The sequence below is a fragment of the Coturnix japonica genome, chromosome 4 (assembly GCF_001577835.2).
Source record: "Coturnix japonica isolate 7356 chromosome 4, Coturnix japonica 2.1, whole genome shotgun sequence".
In the NCBI taxonomy this organism is placed as follows: domain Eukaryota; kingdom Metazoa; phylum Chordata; class Aves; order Galliformes; family Phasianidae; genus Coturnix; species Coturnix japonica.
Window position 1 is genome coordinate 11707282 of NC_029519.1, and position 25462 is coordinate 11732743.

Here is a 25462-nt window from a genome sequence, read left to right on the forward strand (position 1 = left end):
TGGGTCTGAGCACCAGGCCAGAAAAGGGTGAGTGTGCATCAGCGAGGTCGCCGTGGCTTGTGGAACTGGAAACAGGGCTTCTAGCAAGGGTTTTATCATAACAATTTGTTTATACTAGCTGCTTTAATTGACATTAGATGAAAGCTGACATAGGCATGAATTTGATATGGCACAGGCTTTTTTCTTTTCTTTTAATGTGCATCTCAACTCTTTTTTCAAGTCGGGGATATTTACTGCAAATAACATTCAAAAAATCCCCAGCAGGAGATAAGAGGCAGTAAAAAGGGATTCAAAGGCTGCAAGGCAGTGGCAGCGAGCTCCTCCGTGGGCCGGTGTGCCATGCAAGGAGCCTCAACGCAAAAAAAACCCCTACTCTATCCTGGAGTGATCTTCTGGGGATGGCTGGAAGCTGAGAGGTGCTGGGCTACGTGATAAAAGTCACCTGCATGCAGGCTGCTTGCTGAACACCCCAGGAGCACCAGTCTGTCACTGCCCACCTCCACAAGCCCCATACAAATACACAAATAGATATATATGTATATATACATACATATATATACACACACGTATCCACAGGTGTGTCTGTGTGCCTGCCTGCTGGGATCCGTTTATTCTTATGAAACTGAATGTTTGTATGTGTATTTTATATATTAAATACTAAGCACTATGTCTTGTGTTAGTTTGCTGGTAGCTATGAATTGCATATGTGCTTTAGCTGCCTCTGTGAACGGCGTGTTATCTGTCTCTGGTCACACTGAGAGGTACGTGCACAGTGTAGGCTGTGCTGTTCAGGGTTGCTGAGCACCTGCCAGTGGTCAATGGAGCATCACTCTGGTATGGGGCACCAGGAGCAGCAGTGCCTGCTTGGGTTTAAGGGGCTTTAACACAGAGCAGCAGGAGGAAATGTTGGAAACCATGGCAGCAAGGCAAAACAAGGGATGAAAAAATATGTATGCATACATATAAGAATGGTATTTGAGGGGTGTTTTGCTGTGCTGGTGTGTGCTGGGTGAGCAGGGCTCCAGCTATTGTGACTCCCATCTCTTCCTCCGAGGCGCTGTGCTGCTGGGCTATAAATCCGTTATCGGCCCATCTGCAGCATTGTTCAGTCCAGTGTACGTGGCCTGCGCCTCGTCCCCCAGCATGCTTGGCCCCGCTGCCTTCTCCCGCCCACGTTGATGCTTTCACCAGCCGTGCTCACTGCAGCTTGGAAGCCTTTTCCCAGCCCTCCCGCTGAAGCCCACTGGAAATAAATCACTCTGTTATCCCCATCCCCACACTACAAACCGCCTCGAATGTCACTGTCCCATTACCTACTGGGCTGCCAGACTTCATGCCAGCCTTCTTCCTGCCTGTTTGCATCCTGCTATTCCCTTCCTTAGCCTCCCTGCTTTGTGCTCACCCTTTTTTCCCATCTCCTTCTCTGTCCTCCATTCCCACTATCTCTCATCATTACAAACTGAAGCAAACTCATCCCCAAGGCACCACCAGCATCGTTTCCAAGTGAATCTGATTTATATAGAAGTCAGCAGTGCCTACAGAGATTAATTTATGTCTACCACTGCACATCGCAATTTCACCTGCTCACACAATAGCATAGGTTGGTTAGCTTATGACTAGTTGAAGCTGGAAGGGACCTGTGGGTCCATCCGGTGCCATACAGAGGGGCAGGACCACCTCCCTTAATCTCCTTTAGGCAGTGCTTTGCCTAATGCATCCCAGGACACCCTGTCAGCAGCCTTTCAAGGTCCCCCTGGATGGCAGTGCAGCCCCATCACAGCAGTGACACTCTCACTGCAGTCACAGTTCTGCTCACTGCTGTCCCACTGCAGCACGCCAGGCAGTGCCTCGGTGCCACCACACAGACCGTGCCCTGCACAAGCTGTTTTTCTTGGGAGCCCTGGACCTGCCAGCAGTGCATGGCAATGTGTGAAAACACCAGAAACCCTATGCCAACAGCGCAGCCTGACTCTGTTCGATGAAGCGGTCCTTGTCGCGGAGGCTCGATGCCTGCTCTTTCACATGCTTGGCTCAGCAGGGGATTTATTCAGGGAAACAGTTGGAGCATGCAGCATCAGCATCTCATTAGTGTCAAAGACAATATCATCTCGTTTAAGACTAAAAAGAGGGCTTAGTTTTCCCCATATAACTTTATTGTGAGGGCTTAGGAAGCCACAACGCAGCTGAGTTTAGATTCATTATGTTAAAAGCCCCCAAACAGGTCCCGACACACAGCAGTTGGGAAGGATGGGCTCGCAGCAAAGAGCTCCGCTTTCCTCCCCGCCTCTGCACTGCCTAACAGAATTCCTGTCAGGGAACAGGCTGCAGGGCCCTCTCCAATTTCAGTTTGAACCGGTCAGAGCAGACAGACCACAGAGCTCCAGATGCAGCCCCTGGCAGCTGGGAACAGCTCATACTATAGAAACCTGAACAGAATATGCGCTCTGCACATCCCTTGGGAAGCCCACCAACCTTCCTCCTTTCCATAGCCAGACTATCCCATACAGCGCTGCCAAGCATCGGCCTAGCTGTGAGACTGCTGCCAGCTTGGATGGCACCCAACAGACAGGGCACCGTGTGTCTGCATCCAAACACTGCCATCCTTCCCCGTCTTCTGCTGCGATGCCATCAGGCCCCGGCCCAGGAACGGCCTTGGCTTCCTCCTCAAGGACCAGAATGAGGTGAGGGAAGCGCCGGCAATAAAGCAAGCTTCCAAGCTTCCCACACCCTACAAAATTTCCTTCCCACTCAAGTAAGCATTTGCACGTACATCAGCTACTAAATTTAGGGTGAAGCTTTTAGCCATATGTGAGAGCTTCTCATGAAAGCCACAAACACCGTGAGGCGCTCAGTGTATTTCCAGTGGGACTCAGCACTCAGCCCCGGTCCCTGATGGGCACCCATAAAACTATCAGCTACCACTTGAAAGCTAATGTACAGCTTTGGTGCCCCATGCTATCTACTGACAGATTTACACAAGTCTGGCACATAGATTTATTGCTTCTGGTTTATGTACTAAGGAGCAATAAACTCTTCTGAGAACTTAACTCCGTACCATTCCAGGTCTTTTCAGCTTCAAGGGAAAAGCGCGTATGTTTCTACCACATCCTTCAGTATTTACTCCGGCACATTCCCAGTGTAAGAAGAATAAACCCAAGGAGTGATGATCAAGCACAGAATTATCACTTCATGCATTTTATTGAGTCTATTTAAATTTGCATTATGACATCTTACATAGGGAACAAACTCCTCCTAAATATTAGCTATCGAATCTGATCGAACTGTTGTCTGATGACCTCAGAGTACCATTTGGTACTAAACAAGTCGAGTATAAACAGATGTAAAGCACTGTACAAAACAGCAACCAAAATAAATCAAATTTAAAAAAGAGAAAAAAAGAAAACTCTTACATTCTCAGTTGAATTCAGGGCTTCCCAACCAACAGCTTTACAGCAGAGTGAGATTCAGGAAGGGAGCTCGGGTATTTCAGCTGAAGGATCAAAACCACATAAAATAAGCGAAACAAATCCAAAAGTATGCTTCCCTGTAAGAGGAAAAAACAAAAAGGATGCCTCAAGAAGAGGTTGGGAAGCCCTGCTTTAACAGATGCAAATTTCTTTTTTTAACACAACACAACTTTAATGTACTTTGGGTAAGCTATCATCAATCTTCACCCTCTTTCATTCCTCTCTAGTCAAGAACAAACAAACAGCCTGGTGCGTGCAGTGATTGGAAATGCTTCTGAATTTGTTATAAATTCCCTTATCGTGGCTCTGAGCCAACTCTCATCCAAAGCGAGCAGGCAGATGCCCATAACAACGGTGCACCTCATCAGCTCCAAACATCATTACATTCCTCATCATGCAACCCAAGTCCCCACAGGAGGAGAAAATGAGACATCAGGCAGCACGAACATACGCAGTAGGGTAACAGAAAGGTTCTCAAGTCAAAGGTAAGGCTGCAGCTCAAGCCAATTGGATGGACCTCTGTGTTGGGGTGTGACAGTGAAGGCGATGCTGGGAGACTCAGAAAACATCACACTGCTAATAGTCACAGCCATGGTCAGCCCTGCCAGCCCTCCTCTCATCTTCCAGCTAGATTCTCTGATTAGACACCATGCGGAACCTCCCCATTGTGTAGGCAACCATCACAAGATAAACATCCACTGCAATTAGACGGGGAAACAGTCCTCTGGCCCGACGTATTTGCATAATCCAGCTAACTGACAGGAAACGGGAATGACAGTCATTACGGCCCATTGTGTCAACATTAGTGGGAAATACATTAGTTTGCAAGTTGACACAATGGACAATTATGGCTCCTTCAAAACTGGTAGAGTATCACGTTAGTGCAGCTGCTGTGCACGCACATTAATACTTCCTACTAAAAGTCTTTAAACGTTTAACGAGTAATTTCTATGCATGCGGTTGCTACAGTAATGAAACTGTGTTTAAAACAAGTCAATTGACTGCCTGCAAGTTCTTTGCAAAAAAAAAAGCCCAAACGTCTTGCAGGTAATTAAAAAGTGCACGTGTAAAAGGGAAATCTAACAAACACCAGGAACGAGTCTTTACAGCCTTTGAATAGATAAAGACCTGATTGAAAGGAAAAAGGAAAGCACCCACAGCTCCTTATCGGTTCGCAATTTGAGCTGAACTATCAGACACACCCTGAAGTTAAAAGTGCCGTGTGTTCTTTTAGGTTTTGGCCTTGTGGCTGCTTTCACAGCACGGAGGTCCTGCAGACACAGCGCTGTCCCCGAAGAAAGGAACTCAGCTCACCCACCAGCCAGACAGGTACTCACATCTGCAGCGTGGGCGGCTCGTTGCTTGCAAACACCACCGTAACTACTGAGGCAGCTGATAACAGGGAATCCCCCTCCAAAATTAAGCAAAAGCCTTCAGTGGAAAAGCAACCATGCTGCTCTAAGGGACGAACTGGCTTTATCATGGCTCTGCAGAAGGCTGAGAGGCTCCCACAAGGTGGCACTAGGAACCAGGCGGCTGATGCAGCGGGGCTGCCTCTGCTCTATTTCTTTCAGGCATCTTAAAGTCGCCCAAATGGCCATTTTGGCCCTTCATACGGTTGTAAGTACGAGGCAAGATGCTGCATTCCACCTGCAATACCACGTGTTAACTGAGGGAAGCAATGGGTACAAACAGCCAATGCCAAAATAACTTTGAAGCTGTAGAATAGGTTAATTGGGAGCCTTTTCAATTACAGCAATTGATGTTTCATTAGCGACCAAAATGTAAATATTGACTTTTCCTATCTGCAATGCAACCTGAGAAGTAGAGAAATTAAATCACCTCAAGGTATTAGGTTAAAATGCAGCACTGGGGAACTTCTCACAAAACTCAGCCCTACGACTGTGGTGCAGACACGGGGGGTTTCTGGTACAGCAGAAAGGCATTCATGAACACCGAGCTTCCAGATGCAGCTCTGAGTAGAGGGGATACTACTCATCCCCAGAACTGCTGCAGAGACCGACAGGTAAGTCAGTAACACTGAGCTCTTGGTTGTACCAGCAATTTAATTCTCGCCAACTCTTCCAAGTGTTGGGCGACTAGCCCCCAGCACTCGGCATCAGAAAAGGCATATAAAACACAGCTTCTTAATGGAGGTTAAATTCTCAGGACCAGAGGGGATGATTTAAATCAGACATCGGAGGAAACTATTTACTGAGAGAATGGTGAGGCACTGGTAAAAGCTGCCCAGAGAGCTGTGTGTGCACCACCCCTGGCCAGGCTGGATGGGAGCCCTGGGCTGGTGAGGAGCAACCAGCCCATGGCAGGGGATTGGGACTGGATGATCTTTGTGGTCTCTTCCAATCCAAGCCATTTTACGACAAATTATTTATTCCTGGTACCATTTGGGAAACCTCCAACATTTTATTAGTTGCTATCGTTACAGAAAGATAAAATGTTAAGGCATGCCACTATTAAGCTATAACAAAACTGTAACGGTGAGTCTTCCGAAGGATACAGTTACTGGAAACTCAGAACATGAAAAAGAAAGCTATGTATGTTGAATGACACGCATCACAGCCGTGCCTTGCGTTAATTAGCACTAGTGGGCTCCTTACTTTCTGGTCACCATTCTTAGACCTCAGAAATACACGCCAGATTCTCAAAAACTAAAACGGCATTCATGCAGAGAAGTGTTTTTTCCCTTCTAATTCAAGACTCCATTAAGTCAATAAAGCTACTGGCAACTGATAGCACACATTTGCTATGCGAATGCTACCGGAGGAAATTCAGAAGCGTTATTTTGTTGAGGAAGATTTGGCATCAAATGTATTACCCACATTCATAAGAGTCCAGCACCTGAAATTAATATTGAACTTCCAACGTTACAGTGATGCATATCAGAGGGAAAAAAACAGTAAGAACATGAGCTTATTTATTCTGTAAAAAAGGAAAAGAAATAATGACACCACATGTATTCCCTCTGCCATGATGGTGTGTCCCAACAGGAGGAAAGCGAGCTCAATAGCCAGTCAGGGTTTCCCACTAAGCCAAACGCCACGAAATGCACACACACAAAAAAAATACTGGAATTCTGGGACGCTGTGAAATCCTTAACTAGCTGATGAGACATTAAAATGGCTTAGAGCAGAGACTATATTTTATGCAACCACCACTGTAACACACCAAAAAATGTATTTTAATCAGGAAAAAAAAAAAAAAGGTAGGCCAACTTTGGTTTTGTCATCTGAGGAGCAAGCAACATTTCCCATATAGCCAGCAAGAGCAGTTCATATCCCTTTCGAACTATGCCCTGAAGATCAAAAATATACTGCTTTTTTTGGTGCAGATATAGGCTAGAAAAAACAGTCACTAGAGAATAAAACAGAAATGGCTCATTGAAGAGGAGTGACAGCTCCCCGACACAATGATAGCTGAGGTACACAATCCCTGACTGGGTGTGGATGGTAGGACCTTTGAGTCCAGCTGGTCCTATCCCTGCTCTTGCAGGGCCACCACATCCAGGAGGAAATACATTTTCCAATTCTCTATTTCTATACACCACATACATACTTTTAAATTTAAGATTTCAGTCTTTTCAATAGGAGTATGAGGGTGTTGTTTTGTTTGCTTTTAAATGTATTGCCAATCTTAACATTAAATATACTCCAGCAATCGGTTATAGTTTTCATATTTAATCTAGCACTCTAATAATGAGTCTCTTTTCCAGTTCATAATTATTTCTTTGCAGAACTTGAGTCAGGCTAAGAACAGTGGATACACATCAGCATGTTCACTAAATAGATCCAGAGATTACTTAATATTGTTCAAGCTGGTGTGGGGAAAAAAAACCCAATCTATCAGTATTTGTCTGCTGAAGAATTACACAGGGTCACCTCAAAATTTCAAGGAAAAATACAAAAATAGGGCAAACGTCACCAAAAGAGCTGGTGCACATTGGTTTGTATTATTACATATTAGCAACCACACAAAGAAATAACCAACCATTAGAACAGTTTCTAATTTTTATCATCTTTTTGGGTTGCATTACTGAGCCAAAACACTGCAGTTATAAACATTCCGCTTCAATTTTTAAAGGCAATTAAGTGTCCAATTCAACTGCTTTTATATTACAGTAGTTGTTCACATGAATAGTACAGATATGCACTGCTCTTGACAGGTACACAGTTATAAAAGCAGCTCTCCTGTATTTAGTTTGCTCTCTCTGTGGTGGGTTTTGTATGAAAAGCATTCTCAATTTCTAAGCGTGGTACAATTTTAATTCTTAATGCGTTAATACAACAGTGCATTGGAAAAGTACTGAGCTTCTACAAAAAAGCTTTACAATTTTAAAACAGATTTTTCTTTTTTTATTTAAACAAGCATAGGCAATTCTTATATTTCCACAACAAGATAAATATCCCAATTAAGCTAACAGCTCATCCTACAGCGTGCCATAGTGATGGGGAAAGGGCTAACATTAGTGTTATTTACACAGACACGTCCAATATTAACCCAGTATGAAAATTAAAACTATTTTCAAGTACACAATTAAATTCAGGTTACTTTTTCAGTCAGTTGGATTTCTTGCAAAAATTCCTCTATGACTCTTGCGCATTTAGCTGGGATGACTTCCCAGAAAGACTACTCATAAGCACAATGTTGAGGACAAAACGTTTATTGGACTGGAGGAGGAAGGGGATAGAACTTATTACCCTTCATAAAGAAAGAAGTATTTTTAAGTGAGTAGATGTCTTTGGACAAATGAAATTCATCATACGAACCGACTAGATCTTGAAAACCCTAACAAATTTTTCCAACTTTAAAAGCTTGAATTCAGAGAAAATTCTTTCATGAGGGAAGATTCACTCCAAGTAATTACTATACATTGAGTTACCACTCAAAAAGTGGCCATAAAGGAAGTGACTTCTTTGCCCATCACTATTACACTAGCTGCTTAGCCATAAATTCAGATCTCATTTAGACAACACTCTCTCTGTTACCAGAAGCTAAGACTGCCCTGCGACAAATGGGACAAGTGGAATTTTCCGATAACCAGCGATCGATGCAGTGGACGTGATACTCGTGAGAACAAGGCAATTTACGAAGCTTGTTTCCTTCCGTGTACTCTGTAATACACACACTACATGTTTTCAGAGCATCACTCTCACCGAAATTCCTCATTGCTAGGTTGTCAATTTGTTCTTTGGTGAGTCCTCTTGGTTGGTCATCATCATCTTCATTTAGTAGGAAAAACTGTGCTAGGCTAAGGAATGGTAGAGAACCACTTTCTTCAAATGTGACCGATCCTCTCGTATTCCGACCTTCCCGTCTGGCACCAGATGTTGAACCACCTTCATTACTACCTTCAAACACTTCCCCTGAGCTAACATCTGTATTTTCATTGCTTGAACTACCACCTCCTCCGTTCTGCGGCTCAGAAGCATCCACGTTCTGATTTGGAGTTGGGCCACTAGCATCTGCGTCGCTATCGCTATACATAAAGTAACTCAGCTCTCCAAAGCCTGTCATTATCTGCCTTAGCATAGTCTGAATTGCGACTGATGTAGTCTCACTTAAGCCTGTATTTAAGATCCTACGAATTGGAATCCTAATGGTACTGACATAAGTTCTCACTCCAGCCCGTTCTGAACGTGAAAACGTACGCCTAAACCCTCCCCGTTCGCTTTCGTAAGTGACCGTGTTGTTAGGAGTCTGGGACCGGGACCGAGTTCTGTTGGCTATGCTGTCCCTTTGCCGATACTCTCCTGGACGAACTCTTCTCACCTGGAGGTCGAGTACTATGGTAGGAGGCCTCTGTCCAGGAGCTGCAGACTCACCGGCACCATTAGTTTCTGAAGAACCTGCTGCTTGAGGAACAGGTCTTGTTTCAGGGGCTGAAAACAGAACTGCATTTTCGCTAGGAATCTCAGTCCCCACTGCATGCTGCCTTAACGTCACATGCTGCCTAGTTCTAGAGCTTCCCTCAGCTTCATTCACTGCAGAATGGTCAAACGTTTGAGATGATGTATTGTGATGAGACCTGCGAGGAGCCTCACTCACTGGATTAATAGGTGACCTACTTCTATCAGTCCTAGCCCGTGTTCTCCGCTGTTCTGGGCTCCTACTTCTCGCTCTCCTCTGCCCTCTAGGAGAAGCTTCCTCAGTTAACTCTTCTGAAGTGCTCCTTTCTGATCCAGGCTGCCTTACAGATGGTGATTCAGACCTTGGAATTTCAGAGTCACTTTGGCTGTTTTCCAAATCCTCCCCACCGGAAGGCTCTACAGATGGCTCATTCTCAGTTTCCGGATTTGTGTTCCCATTATTACGGTTGACATTTATTTCCAAACTGAATCTGAAGTCACCACTATTTGGGTTAGTCCGGCTCACAGCTCTCCAAGATTGGTTTCCTCGCTGCCCACTTCGTGTTGTATTTCCGGTCTGTCGGACTGAATTAAGCCAGTCTATTATAGAATCTCCATTTGAAACATCTTCTGTGGACTCCGCACCTGTAAAAAAAGACAAGGAACTACCAAAATTAGAGCACTGAGCTAATTCTGAAGTGATCTTTTCCAAGAAAATAACTGCTTATAGTTTAAAATGCGACTGTCTAGAAGCACTTAACACTATCCAATGTAACTGCGACTTCATAAATAGCATTACAATTCTTATCTACCAGAGCTCTGGTAAAGAAGCAGGAGTGGACTTTTTTTCTAATACATACAGACAGGCTGCAGTCATCACACGGCAGCCAAATCAAAGTAATACATTATTTATCGTAAATAAATGGAGAGCTGTATTTCAGGTGTCACATCAATGTTCTGTGTTTTTCTTTCCAAACAACTAAGCAATATAGTGACTGCTAAGCAGAGAAATATGTTTGTTCTGAGTCTTTATTTGAAGAATAGTTTTATAGCAACCCATCTTGTTAAAGAATGAACCCCAGCAGCAAACTCCAAGAATCCTCCACCAACCTCTTTAGGGAGGCGATGAAAAAAGCAATAGAGCACCCTTGGAAGGGAAGAACGATGAACAAAAACACGAAAATTGACAGAAAACATCCCAGAAGGGAGCAGAAGTTAAGAAGGAAAACAATCTAAAAAGCAGATAAGAACCCTGGATGAAATTTTAGCTTGCTGCAAGTAACAGAGGTGTTATGGGTGAAATCTGTCCCAAAATGATCTTCGTAGCAGATATCAGACATAACGTTCATTTAGTTTTGAAACAAAGCTCACCTTGCACCTGCCTAGGCTTAACTTGTTCCACTCCTGCACTCAAGTTAAGGTCCGTATGGGGTGCTAAAGTTAAGAGTTTTCACAAATACTGTATATACCTCTATTCTCATCACTGTTTTGCTGTGGCGGACCTTCTTTAACTTGGTGCAGCCTTCTCAGCAACTCTTCTTCAGTAATTTCACCTTAGAAAAATAAGCAAAATTTTCCAAAAATATTTCCAAATCATACGTATGGCAAGCATTATCAAAAGTTTCTAAAGAAGGTACAAGCCACTGTTTTTGTTTTAATTAAATTCTGCCGTAATGAGACCGACAAGCAAGTAGTTATAAGGGGAATTCAAACACTTCAGCACCACTGTCCCAAATAAGTTGCTGAGGCTGAAGGATCTAACAGTTTCAAACCTACTCAAAGAAGACAGATGGGCCTTCTGGTACTGTACTGCAACCACTACAACTCATCAGCATTCTTTTTTTCCATCCTAAACCAATTAAATGACTACCCAGAGTACTGAAAATAAATCAACCAAACAACAAAAAAAACACCACACAAGCATAAAAAGAAGTCTGAATTAGTTTTAAATTGTAACTGGCTTCAATTAGGCATCACTCTATAAAGAGCCAGTTTAATAAGTCAATTGAAAACAGACATAAGAACACCCTTGCAGAATCTTGTACCAGATTAATTAGCCTAGTTATGAACTTATAACATCAGCAGGAAATTTTCACACATGCTTAAAGGTGATTACTGTTCTATCAAAGTAGACTAAGCAGCCATAACTGGGTCAGTTCTGGATGTTCCCATCAAGAGGTATGAACACTAGACCTCCATACCTGCTGAATCCACACCATCCCAAATCCCTCACTGCCAGTCAGTGCCCTCTATTTTGAGGGCACACAAACTGGCAGGAAGCTACTCCCTAACATGGAATGCAACTGCAGCACATGAACTAAATGGATGAAAGAGATTAAAAACAGAAAAAAAATCAAATCACTTCCAAGTAAATGTAGTAAGATGTACATACACAAGCATTACATACCTGGTGTTCCTAGCAAGTTGTTGTCTCTCATAAGTCTGTAGTCCTCTTCACTCAGGTTGTTTACAAACTGATAGAAAGCTTCTTCTCGATCTAAGCGATCTAGCTGACTCTGACGTTGTGCTTCTGATTGATCAATATTTCCTTTATCACTAGAATCTGAGCTTTCCATCTTGGCAAATGGAATAATGTCTAAAAAATGATTAAAAAAAAATAAATCATTCTTAATGAACTTAATGAAACGGAGCACAATATTTAGACATGACTAACTGGTAATACATCATTCACCTTTAAATTCTGAGGAGAAAGACTTTCCTAATGAAGTTTCAGTTAAGTTGCAATACAACAAAATGAAATATTTCCCCGCTTTGAGTACAAACAACAGCCATCATTACCAACACTCAAAAAATGTTACAAGTACAAACACAAGACACATTATCAGCTTAATAGCTGCCTACAACTGTCTGCTCTTTACCCTAAGATATTCCTGCTACTACAAGTACCTAAAAGAGCACAAAAGTTCCTGCTGTGCCACACAGCAGCACAGTACAAGGTACAAGCCATCCATGCTTACGCGCTCTAGCTCTAAAAGGACACAGAATTAAACACTTATCACTTCTTCCTGCTTTGCACCATAGCAAAGAAAACAGGAAACAATCAAGTTTGCTGACAACTACGAGACACTCTTCAAAATCCAAGTCAGTTTTAAACAGAATGGTTGGATTATTTCAGATTCAAATGAGTCTGAAGATGCTACAGAACACTGTACGTGTAAAAAGAAAAAGAAAAACCCACAACAAAAAGGGCTATTAGTTTCCTCCCACCCGAAAAAACAAATAAAGTAAAAGGGAGGAGGGAATGGGTTGTACAATCAGCTCTGTGGTTCCGTGTCAAGAGAATTTGCTTGCAAGTTCCAGTCAGTAGTTGGTGAATTTCTGATGTTGATAACAAAACAAATTGCAGGACAAAGCTTCAATGTGTATATACCGTCATAACTTATGCTACAAAGAACTTTTTCTTTCACTCTCATCTGCTCCTCTTATTTTCATTTTTATGAGATCTTCAATGATGTCTCAAAACAAAAAAGTAATCCATAAACACGATGCCTGTATTTGATCAAAATTAAAACACCTGCAAGCGCAGGAGACATTCTGGCACTGGTTGCACAATGCAAATACATCAAATGAAGCTAAAATAACTAGTTTCTTTAATCATTATAGCTTGCTATTCACAACATTAAGAATTTTCCTGTACAACTGGTAGAATCTGGTTACTCAGAGAGGTGATTAACACACTAATCCTCTGCATGCTAAAAAGCTCGGTAATAATATTCCCTATTAAAAAATGTTCCTTTCATTCAAACCATGTTTCATGTGACACAAAAATACCGGAAGAATAAAGCTTTTTGCTTCTTACTGCAAAACATCCAACACTTAGACATCTGTCTAATGCAAAAAGTAACTTCTATTGTACGTCAGCACAGCTGTACTGACTGCCCACAGCTAACACTAGTGCTTCTCCACAGAAGACAAGCACCATGGAATCTCCAAGAGTAGTTTATTTCCACTGCTATAGTGAAAATTAAAGTGCACTGGTATCTCTCCAGTGTGGAACAGTACAAACTTCCATAGGATAGGCCACCCCACTATTACAGGCTTCCAGATGAGGAAATAGTTACTCCAATCCTGTCTCAAATTAAGGTGTTAACATTAAAACTTGCTTTCAGGTTAGTCACAGTAAGACACAAATGTCTTGACTGCCCACTGTTACAGGCGTGGAAAGTTACTGCTTTTTAGCCCATTTAATTTCTGCCATTTTTATTATTATTATTTAACTATTTTTAAATCAATAAGCAGCAGCAACCACTTGGCTTACTAGCGTTTCAAATGGCAGCCTACCAGCTGTCTCCGATTTCCTACATCCCTGGTACAATCTGAAGAGTTGCATGTGATGCACTGTCAAACACACTGATAAATGAAGCCATTCACAGGGGAAGTTGCACAACAGTTCCAGCAGGTAGATTCAGCACAGACTGGCCTGTTATGAAATCTGTACGCCCTTCAGATCTCAGACACATACTTCTAACGAGGACAGCTGGCTTGAAACTCAAACAGCTTTTTACAAGCTTTCTGTAGCAGAATTATGACCCCAACTAACCTCAAGACATTTTCATCCTCAAGATAATATCAGAAAGGCAAAGCTGCTTCTTACACGAATCACCTGAACACTGAGTAGAATGAGAGACTTGAACCCAAAAGAAAACCCAAAAAGATGCATTAGTATTAGGAATCTGGATTACAGCTTTAACTACCATTGCCCCCTCGCCTCCCCCTTTTATTTTTTTATTTGTTAAAGGTGATGACAACAAAGCAAAGTCCACAAAACAGAAAAAGAAGGGAATGCAAAAACCTACTAAGGGATAAGAGAAGCAAAAAGCTGTTTATAAAATATTTCCCTCAAAATAGCTGCTACCTTGATATTTACCCAGCTTAAAACACAACGCGCTCTTCACAAAGACTGCAACATTAACATATTTGTAAGTATTACACTAATTCAACAAGCAGGTTTTAAAAGAGTACAGTACATATGCAAAGTATGGCATTTGTACTCCCTATGCTTTGAAACTTCCCTTTAGACTGCAAAATCTAATGCTCACAGGCACTCTGGCTATACAATACCCACTTGATACAAAGACTTTGCCTGCTCTATTTCAGAAAACAAAGTGAATGCTATTCTTGGTCAGGGAAAAAAGTGTCAAGACAGGTTATATTGGGAAAAATACTCTTTACCACTGTGTGTACTTCAACAGCTGACCTTAAGGGAATGTTAATAATACAAAGTCTTATCTGGTTCCAGGTCTGCACCCCTTTCTTCCTCCCTCAGTTCTCATCTTCCTTCTTAAACTGTAAGATCAGCTGTTGGCTGAGATTTAAAAAATATCGTTGCCAAGAAAACAGCCTCAGAGCTGAGGATCTTGATAATCAGTTCCATCTGCAGTAGGGCTACATCCACTAGTGACATACTCACTGTACCTTCCAAATGTGAGCCAGCAAAACAGAGCACACCAGCCCAATGAACCCCAGTTCTACACCATTTCACTTCAACATCCTCTAAATACTATGAATCTCTACAGGATGTTTACATGGACAAAAACAGGTGGGGCAGAAATATATGCAACAACACTCTTCCATTCTTATCATTGATAGCGAACTGGCCAATATTCTAACTAGATTTCTGACATTAAAACCAGTACAAGAAAAACAGGATCTCTGCTCTGAGGCTTCTACTACTTTCTCTCCTCACTGTGGGCTCTGTCCATTTCAAGCCTCATCTCCTATACCACTGCAGAGCCTTCCACTACCAGATAGAACATACTCAACCATTCCAAGGTCTGCAGGTCACACTTCCTTCAGCAGGATCTCCATAGTGGTAGCATGTATCGCTCCACTCCTATTTGAATATGGTGGAGCCTCACAGAATCAACTGGATTCTGCTCTCAGCTTACACACCACAGAAAATTACAACTGGCTTAAGGAAGTTGACTAAGCAACATAGAGTAACCTGACAAAGGAGAATCTGCAGGTATGCTATTAAGTCACAGAAGAACGACCAGCATTTGATTATCTAATAAGCAGGTGTGCTTCGACTCTTGTTTCTCTTTCTTCTAGTGGTTTCATTCTTATTCAAGTGAAGAGCCAGTATTTCCTCCTTTAATGCTCTCCCTTGTCAGCACTAAGTTTACAAAGGGTGGGGAAGGTCACATCTGTGAGTAGGAAGTTCAGGCCTGTTATTTGTTGCCAACTGTAGCTGAGATATCCAGTAATGAAAATCTCTTCACAGGAAAGAGGAAAAATCACCTAAAGTTCACCCCAAACAAGATAACATATTGAGCCACATCTAAAATAAACAGGGGTTTATAATTAAAAAACCAAACAAACACATCCTTCTGCAGGTGAATACTCTTTGGACAGGAATGATTTAAGAATCCAGGTGTTCCTTAATACAAAGTTACCATTCTAAATACCTGAAGGTACAGCAGGCAGTATTGAAGTACTTGAGTTGTCCATTTACTTTCAGCAGTAACACCATCTCCATATTGCTTAGCATTCAGGGACCACACAGTTCTTCCCAGAAAACCAAAAGTCAGTGATTAATCACTATATCTACTCCCATGAATTGCAGGGTTCTAAGAAAACACAGTACCTTAAACCTGAAGTCTTCATTAGGATTTATGACTTATTTTGAGAAGAGCAGCAATTAATCAAACTGCACAAGCAAATCAGAAACTCACAAGATAGCTGCACAAAGATCTCCCCCGCAACGTTCCCCATCTAGGTGCTACCAGTATTTCAGCATTACGTGAGCATCTGTAGTGCCCCATATGTTAAACGTTTCCTGACTAACCTCATGTTCCAGCAACGCAATTAATACCTTTGTACACACAAGAAGGATGATGGCAATATGAATAAACATCTCGTAGACGTGCTCAGCAAAAGGCTAATTTCTCATTTATGATTCATAGCCTCATCTTAATTAGGTACTTCAACCAGCAGAGCACCTTGCCTACCTACATCCAGTCTGAAGTAATTATCAAAGCCTTTGACTCAAAGAAGCAACTCAGTAGTGGGAGCTAGGAATACTTTTCATTTTGATCTTAGCTTGTTTCTGGTTAACTATTTTTTCCCCAGTCTGAAGATACCTCAAGGACATTTTAGCACCACATAAGAAGAGCAACCCAGCTGTCTGTTGAAAACACTTTCTGTGAACTCTGACTCCAGCAGCCCTAACATACCACCACGTTTGGCAGGACCAGCCTCAGACACAAGTCTCCCATTCCATTTCTCAAATGACACAGGAACAGAGCTATAACGAGCAGTTCTGGTACTCCAGGTTCTTCAAGCAAAAACAGAACCAGCTTCACATGCAGTATCAACTCCCCTCTGCCTTCCTCAGTCCAAGTACTAGGTTTTCCTAGAAGAAGAAGAAATAGTTTCCATGCTAGTCAGTACCTGATTTCTCAATATATAAAACCAGCAAAAAGACATTAATTGGAACATCTTAAATATTTCATCACTCGAGACTACAAATTCAGAAGTATAAGCAAGAACTGTCAGTAAATCCTATTTATTAATGAAAAAAGATACCATAAAACACTAGAATCAAACAGCTATTTGCGTTATACAAGGAGCTTCGTTGCATCAAGATTTTCGCTGTTTTTGTGCAGCTACACAAGTCTTTTGTGAAGACACTGAAGGCTACAGTAGCATAAGTACAATTAACTTGTTATCATTTCTAACATGTAGATTAGGAACAAACTCTTCAAGATTTCAAAGCTGCATCATGAATTTCGCCCACACTTTTTTTCCTACTACTCTTGCTTGCTACAGATACTCTGATGCTCTATTCAATTATCAGACTTCTTACTGAACTTACTACAAATTCTAAGCACTCAAGAACTCCCTCTTTGCCTCCAAAATCACTATGGAGCACGCACCACTTTCTGATAGCTGAAAAGAAACATCTTCTATGACCACTATACAACTTAAATACCAGCTTATATGGAATATTAAACATGGATTCAGATATTTCATCACTCCATCGTGTTTCAAAGCAAAGCCCATTAAGCAAAACATCATTCAGAACATACATTTTAAATGACTGAAAGCAAATGAACCATTTTACAGAACAGTTGCTGAAAATACTAACAATGAAGACATTTTGACAGAACAGACTGGTATGAAGGAATGAGACACTTGGCTTCTCACTGTGTAAGTGCCCACTGTCCCCGCTTCAAATAGATCTAGAACACATAGCAATTCATTACAGGTTTCTATTGTTACCTTCCATACAGAAGGGTGGAGCTTTGCAATTTCAGAACACTGATCTCATGGGAATGAAGGCGAAGCTCTGAATATAAGACAAGGATTGTCAAAATCAGGTACTTCCCATTTTATAACCTAGACTTATTAGAACAGCATTTTTCACACGCACACACACACAAAAATCAAAATAAAATTAATATAGTATTGCTTCTGTGCTCAGACAGAGGTGATATCACCTCAGAGAAAGCTAAGCACACTCACGTTACTGACTTTCCAGTAGTGGAAGAAGTCTCATGGAACTTCTCTTTCCCTGAGTAGCGATATTCCATATTCCTGCTAGATCAGCGGGCAGGAGAGCGAGGCTGGAGCTCCAGGGAAGTAATACTCTGCATGAAAGTAACTGGTGCTGACGCTGAAAGACAGCAGTGTAAACAGGACTGACAGCTAAGGAAGTTGTACCCACAGAACTGATGCCCATCACACAGTGTTTTGATTTCTGAGGAAAGAGAACTTCTGTTTACTGAAAGCACAAAGCCAATGATCATCCACTGGAAAAGCCAGCTCTACATTTACTCTCACCTTCTCACAGAACTGCTAATACAGCTTCTACTAAAAGGCCAAAACAACAATGACAGATTCACTACAAATACAACCCACATAGGAAACCCAGTGCACGCAGTTGTTGCTGTTCTTGTCAAGCACTCGAGGAACTTAGAACACCAAAGTAACTTGTTAAAACTTCACTAAACTGGACTCAAATACAATCTATGGGCTGAAGTAAATGTCATTAAATTATGGCTGTAAAAAGTACAAAAGTACAATACTCCTACTGCAACTATAAGAATTCTACCAAGATGAAGAAACTTACTTTGAAACAATTCCATAGGGATGGGGAACACAGAAATAAAGGAGCCAAGTACATTAATACATGAGTGTTTTTAAAAACACTTCCATTTAAGGATCACATTACTCTAAAAATACTGATACAGGAAAAAAAAAAGAGACATGTAATGAAGACCAGAAACTTGCAACACTGCTTTCCAGTACACCTTGGTATGTTCATGGACTCAGTAATATGGAAAATAAATTTGATACTGCTGGCAACGACTACGAGCTTGAAAAAATGCTTGTGGTTTCTCACTGACAAAACATTGATGTAGCCAGAATTGCTGATGAGCAGTATATTGTAACTGTTACACTTAGTGGTCCAACGTAACCAACATCTCTTAATCCTATGATGCGCGTTGTGCTGCCCCTTGTTAGCAGCAGAAGTGACAAGACTGCAAACTGTAATTAGTTTCATTCTCAAATGGTAAACTTGGAGAGGGAATGCAGTCTTTTTTAAATGGTAGTTGGTCATTCCAGCAAAACCAAGCATTAAACTCTCAGTTTTGATGATTAACTGTCTAAGGGGCAGCCAAACACGCTTTTTTTCCCCCCCTAAAAACACTTGTCAAGTCACTGCAATTAACATTATGGAACAGAGTAGTGCTGGAACTTCTCTATTGTTTTCATGACAACTTACAGCTTGAAAACAACAAGTACTGTCAACACAGACAGGAGAAATATATCATACATGCAACTGCCCTACTGTATACAGTCCCAACTGAACCCTTGTTTACAGGCTCCTCACAACTATCACCTCAAAAAAAGAAAACAGAAACACAAACAAGAACATTCAATTTAAAAAGTGTATTTGTGCTGTGAAATCTTGTGTCCGACTCCTATTACACACTAAAATCAAAACAAATAATGAACCTCAAAACGTCCGTATTCTACAACTTGGTATTGCTCCTCCATTAAGGCTGACAATGGAAAATAAAGTGATGTATATATAGCATAACACTTGACAACAGTTTTGAAATACAGTAAACAGAAACTCCAAATGTCTGTAGACAGCATTAAAAAAGGAAGGAAAAATGTGTACAGGAAGCAAGGTAACAGAATAAATATTACATGACTAAGTGAAGAGAAGCGGATAAGACACCAACAGCAATCACAACAGCTTTTAACAGGTCACACAAAGATCACGACCCTCCCAAAAGGCACAACGGGATCAAGAATCACTTCTGTTCACCTCCAACAGGGCTCCTGCCTTAACGCAAGGAATTTAACCTGCAAACACAGACCTGAAGAGCCGAGAATCTTCAAGCAGGCCCTAAGCAGCACAAGGCCCGGGGCAGTGGCCGTGATACTCCACCTCACCCAAAAAGAACCTTTTCCAACCCTGACCCCCCCCTCCCTCCGCCCACTCAACTGTCCGGCGGTGGTGGAGCCCCAATGACCGTCCTCTATCACGCACCACAAGCGAAGGCGGAGAAATCCCCAGTGCTTTGGGGCCCTGTTGATCCGGAGCAGCAGGGCACAGCCTCAGGCACAGCGCCATCACGGCCCCCGGCTCCAGCACGGACCCGCTCCACCTCAAACGGCTGCGGCCCGCCGAGCCTCGTTGGAACCCGAGACCGTCCTGCCCGGTTGAGCCCGCTGAGCAGATCCACACCGCGGGGCTCAGGAGCCCGAGTCCCCCTGGCCGCCCCCATCTCCGGGCGGAGGCCGCCGCCGCCTCCCCTGGGCCTGGGCCTCTCCCTTCCCAGTGCCATCTTGAACGTCCGCGTCCAGGCCTTCGCACTCACCGCCCGCCGCCGTCTCCTCAGCTGTCACTCCGCCGCTCTCTCCGGTCCTCAGCGGGCTCGGTGCCGGCTCGCCGCGCTCCGTCCGTCCCTAAGCAGCCGCAGCGTCTCTCTGCCTTCCCTCTCAGGCGGCCATTTTCTGCTCCATTGTTACCAAGGAACGGGGGCCCGGAAGCGGCAGCCGACAGCGGAAGTAAAGGAACGGGCCTGTGCGCACGCGCAGACGGAGCCTCCGGGGCGGGGGTGGGGGACGCGCACCAACGAGAGGAGAGTGGAGCACCGCCGAGATGGGTAGAGCGGCTCCAGCGCTGTGCAGAGGGGAGGGGCGCCGCCATTTTGAAGAGGGGCAAAGGCGGAGGGGATGGGGCTGATGGTGTGTGTGGGGGTGAAGGGGGGCTGGACCACCTCTCTGTTTGCAGCCCCCAGGGCTCAGCATAGCCCCCGAGTGATGCTGTTGGCGTGAAGGAGTGGTATGGCCCGTGTGTGTACCAAGAGCCACGGGGGCCATTTCGTGTTACCTCAAGGTACTCACCTGGGTCGTGGTGAGTGAAGGTGTCAGCAAAGAGACTGGAAATGGCCAGTGTTTCCCAGCTCGTAAGGGAAAAATGGTCAGCAAGGCTGTTGTTGACAACATTCACCCTCCTTGCCTTGCTAGCAGGATTTCCTTCTCATGCTGGCTTACACTACAGTGTTGTGTGCTGAAGATGAGTCATGCTGCAGAAAAGCCAGATGTTCCTATTTGACAGTGTAAGCTTAAATTAAGCGTTACACGTCCACAGTTCTGTAAGCCTGCTTGTAGGTTAAATGTCACTGTAGTTCTGCGCTCAATAAAACTCTACTTATGTTACCTGTAGGGTCAGTGCGTCTCCTTTGTGGCAGGTTGGTAGAGGAGCAGGATCAGGAATCAATCAGGGCAGAGAGAAAAACACAAACAAACTGACTGAAAAGATAGAGAGGTAGGAGAGAGAAAACCACAAGCTTGGTTTTGAACCCAAGGGGGATGGGATGCTGAGTACTGGCTTAAGGAGAAGAAAAAGTTAAAGCTTTGCAGAGGATGTAAGGGATTCCCACAGAAGCTGGAAAAGATCCCACATTACTGTCTCAGAAATACCTATTGAAAATGACATTAGAAAAAGCGAAGTTCCTTGGAAGTCATCTTTGTTTTTTTCCCCCTTGGGATATAACAACTCAAAGGCAGCTATAGTGTTTGAGCAGGAACAAATTGAGTGGTCAGTTGCAGGTTTTGTTTCTTATCAGTTTTATTTCCTACAGGATGGGACCATGAAATGAAACTGACTGGAAACTCAATAGAACTAAGGCCACGATGCCAAAATGATTACTAAAGGAGCAATCCCAGTTCCATCTGGATTAGATGTACACCCCCAACTATGTATTTTCTTATTGAATTAGAGCATAAAACATGGAAGTATGCCATGATTTTGCTGTAGGTTTGGATTTTTTTTTTCCCCAGTACTGCAAAGTTCTCAATGCAAATATATTTTCTGGTATAATCCCTACAATACACTGACCTATCTACATATGATGAACAGATCTTTTCCTGTAGGTAGATTCCAGGGTTTGCAGAAGAGAGAAAGATCCTGTGGTTCCGTATGTCTGCTTTCTTTATTTGGCAGCCATCTCTGAAACAGGCAAAAAATCATTCTGATGTAAAACATCAGTAATTCAGGGAGCAGATGATCAGTGCACAGTCGATCCATTTTATCATGGAGAGCTTTGTGCTGCCAATTGATAAGCCACTGAGTGTCAGCATTGGCAATCGGTAAATCAGCAGGACATCCATCAGAGAACTCCGATGATGGACCTTAAAGAACTGAAGAAGCGGGTGGTGATGTGACTACAACAGTGACTTATGCATGAACATGAAGCAAATATTTGCTCCCTAACTTTTCTGAAGCGGTCTCAGAGTATTTTTTTAACAGTATTTTATGGCATTTGTTTATGACAAACAAATTGTGTTTATCTCTTTCTTTTCCCCTCAGTAATATAGTTTGAGTAACCAGCTGAAAGTGTAACATGTTATCAAATGGACAGCACCAGAGGAATGAAAAATACTATTTCACTTCCTACTCTTCTGGCAGTTTGCTGGGAGATGAACGTCCAGTGATGTGCAGAGATGGCAGCTGAGTTCTGCTGATCCGTGGTTTATTTCAGCAGTAAAATCTTGTAGCAAAGGTCTGGGGCAGATGACTGGGGTCAAGCACCTCCACACCCTCCACAGTGAGACTGGATGGAGATGATACACGGCTCACCTCACAGGGTCCATCAGATGCAGAACAAGCTCTGATTTTTCAAAACCACTTAGTAGATTTCAGTGCCCATTTGACATTAATAACAATTAATGGCTTGTGTGCGCATATCTCCTTGTCAGCCTCGAAAAGAAAACAGGATCAGGGTAACACTGTATTTCAAAGACACTGTAAGGGAAAATATATTTGCATTGAGAACTTTGCAGCAATAAGGAAAAACTCCCAAGCCTATATAAAAATCTTGGTGTAGTTCTTTTTCTCTAGAAATGTATTAAAATAATTTATTCACAGTATAGATAAGTAATAATCCAAACGCAGTGAGGTGAGAAAAATCAAAATCTCTTGGGAGCTTCTAAACCTGAAGCAAAAACCAACAACAACAAAACCAAACCAAAAAACCCCACTGAAATCCTTCTATATTCCAAGTTTTAGCAGAGCCAGGTACTGAGCCAGCAAATGAATCCCATTTACACTAATATACCAGCCCAAAATAAACCTGAAAGGAAATCTAAGGTTAGAACAATTCCTAGCAGTCTAACTTGTGTGGGGAAAGTGTGGCTTTTATCTGAGCAGATGTGGTATATTCCTGTTATACGGATAGCAATGCCAAGCAAAATAACATAGGGATGTTAAGAAGCCTCAAAACCATTTCAAAAGATACTGCGAACGTTAGGAAAACTGGGCTTTGTCAATTTAACTCAATATCATGATTTTCAAGCAGTAGTGCTGATATAATAAACCTTCAGTTGGTAAGACAGCTGATCTTGTCTTTCACAATATTTTGACTGAGAAAGAGGAACGATGTAAGTCATATGACAAGTATTAATTGGACTGAAAACTAACCGACAGGTCTCGGGAGTGCAATTGTAAGCAGATTCATCACTGAGCACAGCACAGTTTCCTTGCTATCAGTTCTTGACCCCGCGCCGCTTAATATGTAATCAGTGACCTAAACAGCATAAAATCATTACTGGTGGTTTGCAGGCAAGCCAAAGTTTGGGGCAGGTCACTGATACAAAACCTAATCTGGATCACTTAATGAGCTAAGCTTAAGCACACAACATGTTTTTAAATGCCACCAGATATAAAGGCATTTGCCTAAGAATAGAGTGGCAGCTGAACTGCAGGACAGGAGATAAAGTCCTAGAAAACTGTGATTCACAAGGGGAATAATCAGCTGTGATAAGAGGTTCTAACACTTCCCTGGAAGCCGAAAGCAGGGACACCAAGGAAGATGACACAGGTTTGTACCTCAGTCCTCTCACCTCCGTTTTTAGATGTAGGCAGAGTAGGCTGCAGCTTTTCAACACTTTGTTTCACCTCGTCAGCATGAGCCGTAGCTGCTCTGAGCAACACAAGGTGTGGGGCATTCAGCATTTGCAACCCCTACCCCCTCCAAAACACCAACCAGAACAGCTCTATTGCTGGGCCTTTTGCCCTAACTCTGTGCTGTATGAACAGTATCAGCTGCTAAGATGTATAAGCATGTTATGATGCAAGAGTAGCTCCAAATAACACCAGCTTATTGCTGCCCCTTGGCATTTTGAAAGCACTGGGTGACTGCTGGGTTTTTTACTGTTTCTTCGGGGAATAAGGCAGGTTTTATGTTTCTATTTGCATTGATAAGTTAAAATCGAGGGTTTTTAAACTGCTTTTTTTTTTCTCTCTTTTTTTTTTCCCCTTCCCCCCCAGTATTTTACTTATTGCCCTTAGGAGAAAAATGGGAAGATGACGAAAGGGGAAACACAGGACAGGGCAAAGGAGAAGAGAAATCTTTCACAGTTTTTTTTCCTATTGGGTGTTGTTGGCCCCCTCTCATTTACATCAAACCAACTGTTGTGGTGGTCCCCCACCACTCCTTATATTTGGATGGTATTTTTGACATCTCATGTGTCTCCTGAGTGTAAGTGGGTGCCTCTTGGTACTGCCATCTGGTTAATCACTCGAGTAGCAGGGGGTCCCACAAAGAGCTGATGCCTCTTCCTTTTTGCAGCTGTTTCAACAGCAAATGATAATTCCTCTCGCAATGTTTTGCTCTTTCTGAGAATTTAAAAATAACTTGCCTAATGAAGCAGTGCTGAGCAGCTCATGTGTCCAGACAGATAGCGGTGAAATGCTTTGGTTTAAAATGCAAAGTCGTCTGTGGCGGCAGCGCCTTTGAACAAGTTCCCCAAGGCCATTTTACAAATAATCCCAAGCCCAGCTGAAATTGATGCAGAAAGAAATTCAGAGAATTGCAGGAGAATCATGTTGGAGGGCCTGGGACTGGGGAGGACAGTCCTGGATGAGCAGTTATCAGGCCCATCCTCTGATACCCCATTAGCAGAGCTGCCTAATTACTGTGTTGAGGTACAGTGTTTTGTAGCAGGGTCATTTGGAACGTGAAAGAAAAGCGTTACTTGTTCTGAACATTTCATGTTCCAAGACTGGAGACAGAGCCCCCTCCCCTGCCCACTCCTCACTTTTTTAGCTGCTTGAATTGATTTTCAACATATTGTTTCCTTGTTCTTCAGAATCAAATCATTTACAGCGCGAGTCCTTGTGGTTTCAGGCTTACTTCTGTGGGTGCCATAACGCTTGTTAGAGAGCATATGTTATTCTTTCTAGTGTATCAATGATATAATCCTTTCCCCCCCCCCCCCTTTTTTTTTTCTCCAGCTAGTTGAATGATTATTACATTCTTCAAACCAATTCTCATTTCTCTTTAATTGCTTCTGATGCCCTTGGCCCTGCTGTGCAGTGAGTTACAAGAGGAGATCATTGATCCTGAAGGCTGGTGGTTTTATCTGGGCCAGAGAGGATTTGGGAAGCAGTTGCCAAACAAATTTTCCAGGCAGAAACTCATGCTACTGCCTATGAGAGCCTGCAAGATCTATATGATGAGCAGTATGTCTGCATGTTTTTATTGAGTTTTCTTTAGGAAATGCCTGCTCTAGAGGGCAATTTGTCATTCCTTCGAATCTTGTGTCAAATATTCTCTAGTATAAAAGATTAACTGAAGCCAAAAC

The 25462-nt window shown here is 42.8% G+C and overlaps 1 protein-coding gene across 3 annotated transcripts; it reads right to left on the reverse strand.

Moving 5' to 3' along the window:
* Positions 1–3179: 3179 nt before the first annotated feature.
* Positions 3180–20353, reverse strand: RLIM (ring finger protein, LIM domain interacting). Of its 3 annotated transcripts, XM_015860564.2 has the most exons (5): positions 20191–20304; positions 16528–16706; positions 11739–11927; positions 10801–10884; positions 3180–9976 (listed from the first exon to the last, which is right to left on the reverse strand). In XM_015860564.2, exons 3-5 carry the CDS (start codon positions 11905–11907, stop codon positions 8448–8450), a joined length of 1782 nt encoding a protein of 593 aa, XP_015716050.1. In that variant the 5' UTR covers positions 11908–11927; positions 16528–16706; positions 20191–20304; the 3' UTR covers positions 3180–8447. The 3 variants fall into 3 exon arrangements, with proteins under 3 accessions (XP_015716050.1, XP_015716049.1, XP_015716051.1); XM_015860563.2 differs by lacking the exon at positions 16528–16706 and having other exon boundaries at positions 20191–20353; XM_015860565.2 differs by lacking the exons at positions 10801–10884; positions 16528–16706 and having other exon boundaries at positions 20191–20305.
* Positions 20354–25462: the final 5109 nt, after the last annotated feature.